Genomic DNA, 12,939 nt, shown 5'->3' on the forward strand with positions numbered 1-12,939 from the left:
GCTATATAAAAGACCCTTAGATCCCATTTTGGGGGAAACCACTAAGGTTATAAAAAAAAGGGGGGTTTCGAAAAACGGGAAAAAAAAAGGGGGGACCAAATAAGGCCTATATAAAAAAAGTTTTCCCGATAACGGTTTTGGGGGACCCCAAAGGCCTTATAAAAAAAAGATTTCAAAAACGTTTGGGGGGACCATAAGGTCTATAAAAAAGCCCCCAAAAAAGCACCAGGCAGGGAAATTTTAATTTGAAGGAATGTGACAAAACCAGACCTGTTTTTCTCCCGGGTTTAAAAAAACGGGGGAAGGGGGGAAAAAAAATTTTTAAAAATTTTGGAAAACAGAGCCTAGTCCCTCGTCCCTCCCCCCCCCCTTTCCCAAACCCAATATTTAATGGGAAAAGGGAAAAATACACGGGGGCGGGAAATGGGAAAACCTTTTGGGAGAGGTAATATCCATTGGTTAAAATTTGCCCCAACCACTCTGGCAAAATGGGGCTTTTTAAAATTTCTTTTTTTGGGGGCTATGTTTTGGGAGTTTGGGTTTTGGGATTGATCTTAGGAATTTGGCTGTTTTCACTGCGGAAACCCAAACTGCCCCTTGGGGAGGGATAAATTTTAATTTTTCCACAACCTTCCCCTTGCTCTTTCTTTTTGGGGTTGGGTGCTCCCTCCGGGGGATTTCTGGGGCAAAGGGTTCCCCCGCTCCTCAGATTTTTGTGCAGGGAAAATCCAAAACAGCTAGCTAGACAGGGGGTCCAATCTGATTTTTTGTTGCCGACAAAAAACTTTTAAAACGACACATTTTCCCAAACCAAAAAAATTTCCTTCCTGAGACTACTTAGCAGAAGCACCGGGGGCTCTGCCCGGACTTAGCACCCCCCAAAGACGATTGGATTGGTTTAAAGAATCCCCAAAACCCCGAGCATTTTTTTTTTTCTACCACCCCGGAACCCCCTGTGGGGACTTGCAAAGATTTTTTCCTTTTTCCTTTAAAATTATTTTTGGGTTGTTTATAAAAAGGGGATTGTTGAAAAAGGGGAAAAATTTAACTTAAATTTAAAACCGGGGTTGCACTTTTTGCGCGGCATCCCCGCACCTTTTTTTAAAAAAAGAAAGTTTTCCTTTGTTTTTATTTTTGGGTTGTGGGCCCTTTTTCCCTTTTTTTAAAATTGGGAAAAATTTTTATTTCAGCTAAAGGGGGGTTTCAACGGGTCCCTTTTTCTCCCAACAGAAACCAGAAAACAATCGGGGGTTAAATCCTTTTAAAAATAATTTTTCTGCTTACCAAAACCAAAAAACCCAAACCCAGTGATAGCACTGAGTTTCCTGTGGGTTTTTTTCGTTTTTTCCGACCTCACCCCCCGCACTTTCCCCAAAAAACCCCCCCAAAACCCAACCCCCCCATTTGGGAATATTTTTAGTTTCTTTTGGCGGGGGCTAAAAAGGGGGGGGGCCCCTTTTTAAAAAGGTAAAGCTTGTGCCCCGGAAAGGGGGGCTTCTGCTGGTTCGGTATCTCGGGAATTACCAGCTGCGTAAAAATAAAACCCGGGGGGGAGCGCGATGTGCCCGACGTTTCCGATGTTTTTCCCTTCCCAAAAAAAGGGGTAACCCAAAAAAATTAAAAAATAAAAAATACTAAAAGTTTGTCGGGAAAAATAAAAATTAATAACAGGGCTGGACGGAATCATGGCACTTATTTCCCAAAATGAAGGGGGCGGCTAGGCTTATTAAAAAATTGATTGGTCGTACATTTGGACAAAACAATGTGCTGAAATTTCCTTTAAAAAATTAAAGCACTTGCTGGAAAATCAGTTTTCTTTTTTTTTACGTTTTTAAAAAACCGATTTAAATGTATTTAACAGATATGAAAAAAACCCTTCTTGCCCTTACAAAAGGTTTTAACTTGCTTGAAACAGAAGTGTTTCTACATTCTTGCTAAAACGGGCCCCCCTTTCACTCAAATGTGAAAAACGGGTTGGATTTTGTACTTTAATTTAATAAAATAAAAACTTTTTGCCCTGAAACAGTCAAATTTAAATTGAATTTCTTAAAAACCAAAATTTTGGGGGCAATGTCCAACTTTGTAACTGTAGAATTAAATAAGCCCCCTGTGTCAAAAAAGCAACTTTCCAGTAAATTCTCAAATTTTTTAAAATTTTCGGTAAAACTTTCCTGTCCCAGCAATGCCCCTTTTGGTGTCTTTAAAAGGCCCAATCTTAAATGCATTTCCCTTTGCAGCTAAATAGTTTAAAGGGAAATTTTCCTCCTTTTTTGGGAAAAGCCCAAACCCGGGAATTTCTGTTTTTTTAGGCCGTTTCTTTCGTGGTATTGGTAGAAATTTAGTTTGGGAAACCCCTTTTGGGTTGAAAATTGGGGGCACTTTGGGCTGATACCCCTCGGGGGGGGGAGGAGGGGGCCGTTTCCTCTCACATCTTTTGAAGGAAACAGGAGGGAAAGAAGCCAAAGGTTCACCCCCGTTTCCAACAAAACGTGGATAACACGCCCCCCTCCCCCCTTTTGCAAAAACCCCCTTAAAACCCAAAAGCGGGACTAACCATACGCGGTTTTGGGACTTTTCTACGACTTCGGGTTGTGTATGTAAACGTTTAGTTGAAATCGGGGGGCGGCTGCCCGCGGGGGTTTTAAACTCCCCAGCTCCCGGGCTAACGTTACACCCCAAAAACCCCCTCCCGTTTGGGGGAAAACCAACGTTAAAGTCCTCGACTACAACGAGGAGGAGACGGCAGTTTTTTTGGCGAGGAGATGCACCATTTAGAGGACTGAGCTCGAGCACTTCGCTCGCTCCTGAGCAGCCGACATGGGAGAATGAAGCAGGTAATATCCGTCTGAACCCACGACGACACGATAACAAAAAGAATTATTTCTCAAATATGGTGGATAAATCCCGAAAAATGAACGAAGACGCAAAATGTACGTTAGGCTCTCTGTTCCGAACAGGCGCTGCTCTCGGCTCGTCCACAGAGGGGAAACTCTCCGTGGACTTACCGCCAGTCTCATGTTTGTCATCTCAACCATTTTGGTGGCAACAACGACGCAGTCGAGGCTGTGTAATTGGTTTCTAAAGAAGCTCCTACCAGCCAGGCTGTTAGAGTAATGAACTGCTGCGGCTGACCTCGATTGATTTTATGGTTGTCGATGAAGTGAACGCGCGGTGGGGGATGAGGTGTAATAATTCTATGTGCTTTGGATTTCCCCGACGTTTGAGACAACCACCCAGACACCTGAGCTCGGTCTCTCCAGGGTTTAGCACCCGTTGGTGAAATGCTCGGATGTGATTTGCCTTGTGAATGTAGTATAATCTGATCTCTGATCTCTGATCTCTGATCTCTCATCCAGGGACCTAGGCTATATATTCTACATTATAACAACACGCACCAAACTTAACTGTAAGGATCCTGTGAGCAGCAGAGTACCTAATGTGTGAACTTGTATCACTGCTGAATAATAGATGTTGAAGTTCAAATGCCACTGAAATGTTTGTTTTTTAATCAAAGTGTTTTTGTTGCATTTTCACATACAACAGACACATAAAAACCCACATTGCACCGCTGCTATGAAAAGGGGGGGGGGCAACAATATCCACATCGTACAATGTCATTAGAGTCCATTTGTTCAACCAATGTAAGAACAGGTTGCCAGACTTTACTGAATTTAAAAGTATTACCTTGTTAATAATAAGGACTTTGTCACAGTTCTATTCCATTTGCCTATGCCAAGTTCTTGTGGTACTACTCCAAAAATGGCAATGACCGGTGCGGCCAGCCATAGATCCTCTGATATTTCTGTGTGCAGCTCTGCCTCCCATTGATATTTTAATACTGTCAATGGCTTCAAATTATCCACGCTGAGTAGAGGGTGCAACCTACCAACAACCTCCCCAAGCCAAATGGGCATCTTAAGTATTTTGTTTAAAAGGGAATCAGAGAAGGAACATTTGCAGAAACAAAACTGCAAAGTTGTCAATATCCCAAAACATGTGAGTGAGCAATGTCAACATGCGTGTTTAAGTGGTCAAAAGATTCAAAGGTGCCACCCATATATTTGTCTTTGACGGTTTTCAGACCCTTTCCAGTCCATATTTTAAAAGCATCATCAGTCATGTTACTTCTCAACATAGGGGTATACCATACATGGAAATCTCAGTTTTAGAGAACGCCCGTCTGAACTGTATCCATAACTTGAGGGAGTGCCTCACAAGTGGATTTATGCAGTATATTGATATAGATTCTGGAAGGGGTATTTTAGAAGGAGCTAGTGCATGTAAAGAGACTTGTGTGCACGATGCACGCTCAAGCTGTGGCCACTTGGGACTGTCTGCGACCCTAGAGAAATGAATCCAATGCCTTATATTTTTATTGTTAGCAGACCAATAATAGTGTTGCAGATTGAGTAGGGAAAGCCCACCATATAATCGGTGATGTTGCAGAATTTCCCTACGTATACGCGGGGTTTTACCATTCCAGATAAAACTGGACGAAAGTTTATCTACATTTATGAAAAAAGATTTGTTAAGGAGATGGAAAAATACATACACTGGAAAATAAACAAATCGAGGCATAATATTCATTTTGGTTGAATTTATTCTCCCCCCTAAGGCCTGGAAGGAGATTCCAACAACCTAAATCTTTAAGCAGTCTAAGAATGGAGAGAAATTGACTTCATTAAGATCTTTGAATTTATGGGATAATTTATATGCTTAAATCTTTATAAATGTATATGGTTTGAATTAGAGCCGCAAAAGATGAGTTAATTAGTTGTCAACTATTGAAAGAATCCCCTATTACTATTGGTTCTGTTTAAGCCATTTTATATGAAAAAAATCTAATCTATGTACCACAGACATAAAACACATTTTATTCTTCAGCTGTGGGGAAGTACAAGTTTAACGATACTTGGCTTGAAAAAAGCTGAATTTAGAGCTCACTTGATGCTGTGATAAAAGTCTTAAATATCATTCATAATGGTCTTTAAAAGCTTTAAATTTGACCTGGTGAAACCTGCAGAAGCCCTGGTCCGTAGACCCAGACTTGTCTCAATCCATACCTTTTTAAAATGTGTTATGGTAGATTTAATCTTCAGTGTATTCATTTAAATTTTACAAATGCATTTCTTTCCACTACTGCTACATTTTAGAATCTGCTGTAACTATTCATCTCCATCAGCTCTTATGTCGGCCATTATGCAGAAATCATTTCCCCCACAGTAACATCATCAGAGTTGACCAAGGCTAACTGAAACCAATAAGGTACACTCTGACAGGTGCTTATTGTCATAAACTAGCAAATCTTACCATAGGTTAGGGTTAGGATTGGGCATCAAGAACAAAAATTATGATTCCATTAGAATTGTTTCTTTATCGGAATTGGTTGGAGGATTTTGGTTTCAGATCTGATCCATGCTTCCCAATTTAATATGCACAAGTTTTGGTTTATGTAAGCAGCAAGGTGCTTGTTGTGGAGTGCAGTAAGTAGGGCTCTAATTTGGCTTTATTTTACATTGAAAAAGCTGTAAAACTGCAACCCATCATTGAATAAAAAAAAAACTTTCCTCTTATTTGTGAAAATAGGCATATGACCCGTTTCAACTCTACCCCTCAAAGATTCGGAATCAAAAAGATAAGGAAGGAAGAATCGCAATTGGAATCGTTAAAATCCAACTAACTAACTAACTAACTAACTAACTAACTAACTAACTAACTAACTAACTAACTAACTAACTAACTAACTAACTAACTAACTAACAGGCAGGTCTCCAGTTCACATTGTCTCCTTATTATATTTCCTAGTGACTCAAGGCTGAAAAACACTCGGTATATTCTCTCTGAAAACTCTGTTGCATAATTGCGTTGTCACATATGGTATTTGAATAATTCCCACCCAGTCTTTTAGAATGCCAAGTACCCAATCACCCATTTTTTTATTTTTTTATTTGCAGGTTTACTTGATTGCATGGAAGCTGAAGTGGCTATTTTAACATTTTATGTCACTTCAACACCTAAATGAAGAGAAAGAGATGTCGTATTACCCTTCCACGAAGAGTTAGACTGCTGCCCACTATGTTCAGTGCTGTAACTAGGGCTGGGCATCAAGAACCTGTTCCAGATCATCGGTTCCAAATTTAACGCACGCAGGTTTGGGTTTCCGTAGAGGCCGCCGTACTTCCAGGCGCTTGTTGTGTTGCAGCCTTGTAGCACAGTTAGCAGCGCTCTAAAGTGTGGCTTTATTTTATGTTGAAACAGCCCGGTAAAACTCACCATTGAATCAAAATGTTCTTATCTGTGAAATAAGCAGGTGACACGTGTCAACTCATCGATTAGGCTGCACAATACTAGGAAAATCTCTAATTGTGGTCAATTTGACTGATATTGCAATATAATTCATGATATTGGAGGGAATGATCATTTTTGTATCATTATTCTCAGTTTCATTGAAAAATATATATGTGGAAAATATACACTTTTTTTTTTTTTTTTTTTTTTTTTTGCTTGCAAGGATCTGTACCAAACACATATTTCTTTCTTCAGACAGTAGGATATGATTTGTAGGCCTGGCGTCTCTGCATCACCACAATACTTGACTTTAGAATGGTTTGACACAATTTTTTCCTTTTAACAAATAATGCGCCCCCCTGCGATATGGTTATTGCACATTGCGATTTTGATTAATTGTGCAACCCTGGCATCGATAAGAACCGAAATTGAAAAGAAGAATCTGAATTGGAATCAAAATGATGCCCTGACCCATGTCTGTATATGGACGTGAGGTGAATGGAGCAGGAAGTAGGCCGAGATTAAACCAGTATGTGATGGAGCCGTGGGTAACTGCAGCAGATAACAGGCTTGTCATCATCGTATGAATAAAGCAACGTCTTCCCCTCCTCCCAGGTGCCAGCCGCTTTATCCCCGTACGAAAGCCTTTTCTCTCTCGATTGTCTTTGTGACACGAGATAACGCTATCTGTTGAATGGCTACATATCAAAGCAGAATCCAACACTACATAAAGGGCTGACGTGCACTGTTCTCATAATAATTGCCTAGTATTGCATTTGCTTGATTTTTAAACCTACACAGGACTGCAAATTATAAAAGAACTTCATTTATGTGCAAATGAAATGCATTATTTGAAGTACTTACAAATGGACTCTTCTCTGCAGCCTGTTTTATTATTTGGCGTTTGCTGCTCAGCCATTGGAAATGATGCCAGGCAGCCTGAAATAACAGTGTCCGCTGTTTATACAAGTGATAAGGGATTGCAGTATTTGACTTGTCCCCAGTTGAACACCGGCTGTTGGTTACGGGCAGCAGTTAAGACACGCACTTCAACACTTTAGGCAAACAGAAGAGATGTTTTCTTTCTTTTTAGGCATGATTTCCAGTAACCTTTTTGTTTATAGTATACGTCAACATTTTGGGAAAACACTTTAATCTGAGATTAAATGAGAAGAGTAATAGCACTGGTAGTGCTATTAAGTGTGTTAAGTAGGGATGCTTGATATTGGAAATAAATTATAATTATGATTATTTTGGTCAACATTGAAATCACGATTATTTAACATGATTACACAGTGACTTTTGGAAAAGATGTTTCAATTACTTAACCTAATCTGTGAAAACCGCTTGAACTGTGAAATTTCCCCTTATGCTTTTGCTGTTTTTAACTTTCATTTTTATTCACAATAGAAATCTTTTTGTGATCATTAGGATTAATCAAGATTTAAAATGTTTCATTGCACCGCCCTTGTGTTAAGTACTGAGCTGTTGTCAGGAAGCAAATTTATAAATCCTACTATGGCCACGCCCTATAATAACATTCACACACTACAATTGGCCAGGCGTCAATGCCTACATGAACAGGTCCTCTCCCCTGTCCAATCGGCTATCCTTACCTTAACCACTGTTATGGAGCTGTCAGTGCCTAACCTCAGCCAATCAGCTGCTATTGAAAGGCGGGTCTTGGCGTGACCATAGTAGGATTCGTAATTTTGCTGTCAAGACAGGGTAAGCCTAGCTTAGCAGAAAGACTGTATGGGGAAAAAAGGAAAAACAGCTAGCCTAGCTCTGTCCACAGTTCAAAACACCTATAAACCTTATTAAATAACGGGTTGTATCTTCTTTGTGTAATTTGCATACAAACAGAAATGTAAAAAAAGACAATTTGTATTTTCAAAGGCAGTTGTGCAAAGTAACACTTTTTTGGATGATCATCAGTGTATTCCTCTTCTGGTGGTCCACTACACTACAGTGTGGTTTTTCACACACAGTGGTATGCACAGGCAGGACAGGAAGTAGAACGGCAGGAGCATCCCGTCAATTTTCGAAATAAACACCCTGTGCAGACCCTCGATCTTACTTTATATCACACCACTGCAATGAAGCAAAATGCTTTTCTTGTCCTATCCTTTTTGAAATGCCCATACCTTGACATCTTCAATCACAAAATGATCATTTTTATCGTTATTTTATTGGATGATTTGAACCTGGGGCGCATGCTCCACTGGTTGAGCTAGAGGTTGCCCCTAAACATTTTTTTTTTTTTTTTTTTTTTAACAAATGAAACAGCCATACATCTTTGATCCAATGTCGTTCATAACTGCACTAATTGGAAGAGACCATTCAACTACAAAGACTTACTTACCTTAGTTACAAATATCCAGGAGAAAGAAGCAAATCTGCAAGTCGGGCAGGCAAAACGCTGCGCTTCTGAAACGCTCCCTGTGTGTTACGACGGAAAGAAAACCAAGGCACAGCCTGAACACGGGCGCACCTGCGCCTGCTGGAATCCCAGCCTAAGAAGCGCCAAGAAATAGTTCCTGTCCACACCTCCTTCTTAAAAAATGACAACTTGTGGTTCTGCTAGATTAAACAAATGAGTTGCAAAGCTCTACTTAATACCCAGGCATGGGATTGGTATAGATCTTCTCATCAATCTCACTCACTTTCAAATGGAAAATGTGCGTTTCCCAAAATCTTGAAATATTACTATGACTTTATTTACAAATGGAGAGAGAATATTGAAAAAGAATTGCATCTCCTATGTACATGTCCCAAATATGAAGACTTAAGAATAATATTTCCAAAAAAATTGAAAAACATATACCAGGCTTTACTACCTACACTAAGGACAAACCGCTTCCTTTTTTATTAGGGGAAGATAAAAGCACGGCATGGCTAGCAGCTAAATATGTCTTCTCCTGCCACAATACAAGGCTAAATAGAGAATTTTACTTCTTATCATTTTTTTTTTTTTTATTGTTTCAAAGTACCCTTTGAGGGACATGTACACAATTTGTTTAGTATCTGCAATTATATAATATATAACTATAAGTATCTTGTTCACTTGTATTATTATATCAGATGTATTTACTCATCTGTTGTTCATATGAGAGAGAGATTTGTTGGAAATGGCTGTGAAGCAAATTCGAACCCTTTGTAACTATATTTAGCATCTAAACACTGCATTTAGTTCCAAAAACGACTATACTAATATTCCTATTCTGGCAGACTGCAGGTTTGAGAGTGATGGCTGTGTGAATTAACTGGGGAAGATGCAGGTATATAACCCTGAATGGATTACAGACTCACTGTCACTACAACTCTGAGGATATTTTAATTAAAATGATGCTGGCGTGTAATGTGCTTTCACATGCTCTTCTTCCTTTCCTTGCCATTGACTACATTTTTGTGTCTTAGGGTCTCACAGCCATGAAGAAGCCGCCCTGTTGCCTTGAGCTGGGAATACCTGCACCCATGGCATCGTGTTTAGCGTGAGATCAGCAGCAACGATGCCGGTTCACCCTGGGGAAGAATGGTTCACTCCACTGCTGTTCCCCTTCCAGAGGCAGGGGACGCCAACGCCAGTCTCTGCCGCCTCGTTACGGGACTGCTGAACCCCTCCGATAGGCCGCCGATGGAGAACATCTCCGTGGGCTTCCGGTCGACCCCGGAGCCGGCCACGCCGACGGCGGAGGCCCCGGCGAGCCTGCGAGGCGTCGGCCTACCGCTGCAGGTCTTCTTCTGCTTCGCCATGGTCGCCATCCTGCTTCTGGCCCTGTTGGGGAACATGGTGGTGTGCTTGATGGTGTACCAGAGATCGGCCATGCGCTCGGCCATCAACATCCTCTTGGCGAGCCTGGCGTTTGCGGACATGATGCTGGCCATCCTGAACATGCCCTTCGCCCTGGTCACCGTCATGACCACCCAGTGGATTTTCGGAGACGTTTTCTGTCGAGTTTCGGCCATGCTCTTCTGGTTCTTTGTGATGGAGGGCGTGGCCATACTGCTTATAATAAGCATAGACCGTTTTCTTATCATTGTCCAGAAGCAAGATAAGCTGAGCCCACAGAGAGCTAAAGTGCTCATAGTGGTCACATGGGGACTCTCTTTGGTTTTCTGTTTCCCGCTGGCTGTTGGTTCCCCCCCCCTACAGATCCCTCCCAGGGCCCCTCAGTGTGTGTTTGGCTACAGCGTTGAGCCTGGTTACCACACTTACGTATTGATTTTACTGCTAGCCTTCTTCTTCCTACCCTTCATGGTCATGCTGTACACGTTTATGGGGATCCTGAACACCATCCGCCACAACGCCATCCGCATCCACAGCCACACGGACAGCATCTGTCTGAGCCAGGCCAGCAAACTGGGCCTGCTGAGCCTCCAGAGGCCCTTCCAAATGAACATCGACATGAGCTTCAAGACCCGTGCCTTCACCACCATCCTCATCCTCTTCTCTGTGTTTACAGTGTGCTGGGCGCCTTTCACTGCCTACAGTCTGGTAGCTACCTTCAGTGATGGCTTCTACCACAAAGACAGCTTTTTCCAAATCAGCACATGGTTCCTGTGGTTGTGCTACCTCAAGTCAGCCCTCAACCCTCTCATTTACTACTGGCGGATCAAGAAGTTCCGCGATGCCTGCCTCGACCTGATGCCCAAGTACTTCAAGTTTCTTCCTCAGCTGCCGGGCAACACGAAGAGGCGCATCCAGCCGAGCGCCGTGTACGTGTGCGGCGAGCATCGCTCTGTGGTCTGAAGGAAAAATCCACCCTCGACACTTCAACACTGTTAAAACCCATCCTTACATAATGTGCCATGCAGGGCCCGTTCGGTTGTTTGGGGATATACTTCTCTCTGCAAAAAAACAGCACTGCGTTACAAGATAGGCAAGGGGCTGCTGCTACAGGTACCAGTGAGAAAATGAAATGCATCCGGGAGTTTAAAGGCATCAGGCATCATCATGGTTTCTAATAATAGTCAATTTTTATACCTCTGCATTGTTTGAAATTGTTTTTGGACATGCTACCCGATCAGTACATTATTGATCCTTTACTTAAGAAACATAAACATTCTTTTTTACAAAATCCTTTTTTTTTTTGATTCTGCGCAAAAGAATTGTTGGATGCGCAAATTATTTCTTTGAAAAGCTTTTGGTACGGTGTGCTAAAAAACGGTTCATTATATAAATTTATGTCAAGTAAAACACAAAATTCAAAATAAATAAATATAATGGATTATAATGCGTAAAGGGAAGTTTATTTGATTAGTATGAACGGCATGGGCTTTTTTCCCGAGAAGGAATGTTTTTGCTACAAATTTCCTTTTGCGCTGGGGGGGGGGCAAAACTTTCTCTGTGCAGGAACAACCCTGATATTGCTCTGCCCTAGTGTGCACTTTGATTGGCCAGTTCACTACGTTGCCAGATGGCATTGTAAGAGTTGAGTCAGGGTCTTTTGAAAATTAAAAAAATCCTTTATCTTTTTTTTTTTAAACCGAAGACTTAGCATTTCCGTGCTGGTGCTGTGTGCATCGACACCCCTGCTGTGTTTTAACGCAGTGCTGATATTTTTCTGACTTGCTGTTTGGCTCTGAGGTTCAACAACAATCGGGGTGTGTGTGTATGAAGATTCTCAATCAGTCATGGGATGTCAAGGCAGCTGGACTCACTATGGGGAAGACAGGTTTTTTGTTGCTGCATCTAATCAAAGAGGCTTCATCACTGCTGAAAGCTCCAACTTTTCTCTCATTGTGGCCAAGTTTAAAAAGACATTTGCTTCCCATCAGAGGACGGTCTAGACCTGCTTTTTATGGAAAGCGCAATGAGATAACTGTGTAAATTTAGTGCTATATAAATAAAATTGAATATTGAAAAGGGGAGAACACGGTGGCTGTACTGAAAGTAGCTGCAGTGTCGTGCTTACTTTTCTGTAATATTCCGGAGTTCCAACGGAAGCAGGTCATTTAGGAGGACTCCACAGCTGATATTTCTGAGTCTTGAATCCTGATGCAACATGTCTTGTACACTGGAAGTCCAGTTGCCCTAACGTCTGTGCAGATTCTTTTACTCAGTTCTTTTTTTCCCCCACAAAGTACCAACTGAGGCAGCGGGCCGTTTTGTCTCAATTACCAGACCACACCACCGGTACATTGGCCTTTTGATTAAGTAATTGTAGATAAACAACCATATATCTCTTTTAAGCCCAGTTCAGACCAAAGATACAGTACGTGACGAGATGAAACTGTTTTAGAACGTCGCAGAGAAAAGTTTCAGCGGTCTGAACTGGCTCGTCTCAAACCAGCTGATGGTGTTGCTGCGACTCAGCTGGTGGAGTCTCCAGAGGCTGGTTTCAGAACGTAAGAGACGTCTCCTGTTTCTACAGCCAGGAGAGAGGTCAGCCGGTGGAGCTCGAGGGAGAAGGAGCGCTTAGGACAAGTCAGGAAATTATAGAAATAAAACATGTTTTTGCCAATTCATCACTAGAGATGTAACTGTAGCAAGCATCTCACGATCACTAACGTTATTCACATTCATATTTAGACGCAACAAATGATATATCCAGCTACAAAAAGTTAGATGAGTACAAATAGTTTTTTTTCTCTGGAGATGATGCACCGTCTCGTCGCGTTGGTGTGGCAGGTTGTAGAACGCTGCAG

General features: G+C 41.6%; 1 protein-coding gene across 1 annotated transcript; it reads left to right on the forward strand.

Moving 5' to 3' along the window:
- Positions 1 to 2,534: 2,534 nt before the first annotated feature.
- gpr63 (G protein-coupled receptor 63) lies at positions 2,535 to 12,060 on the forward strand. The gene is made up of 2 exons (XM_032542463.1): positions 2,535 to 2,834; positions 9,709 to 12,060. The coding sequence occupies exon 2, from the start codon at positions 9,824 to 9,826 to the stop codon at positions 11,039 to 11,041; it is 1,218 nt and encodes a 405-aa protein (XP_032398354.1). The 5' UTR covers positions 2,535 to 2,834; positions 9,709 to 9,823; the 3' UTR covers positions 11,042 to 12,060.
- The last annotated feature ends 879 nt before the right edge of the window (positions 12,061 to 12,939 follow it).

This window comes from Etheostoma spectabile, chromosome 18 (genome assembly GCF_008692095.1).
Source record: "Etheostoma spectabile isolate EspeVRDwgs_2016 chromosome 18, UIUC_Espe_1.0, whole genome shotgun sequence".
NCBI lineage: Eukaryota > Metazoa > Chordata > Actinopteri > Perciformes > Percidae > Etheostoma > Etheostoma spectabile.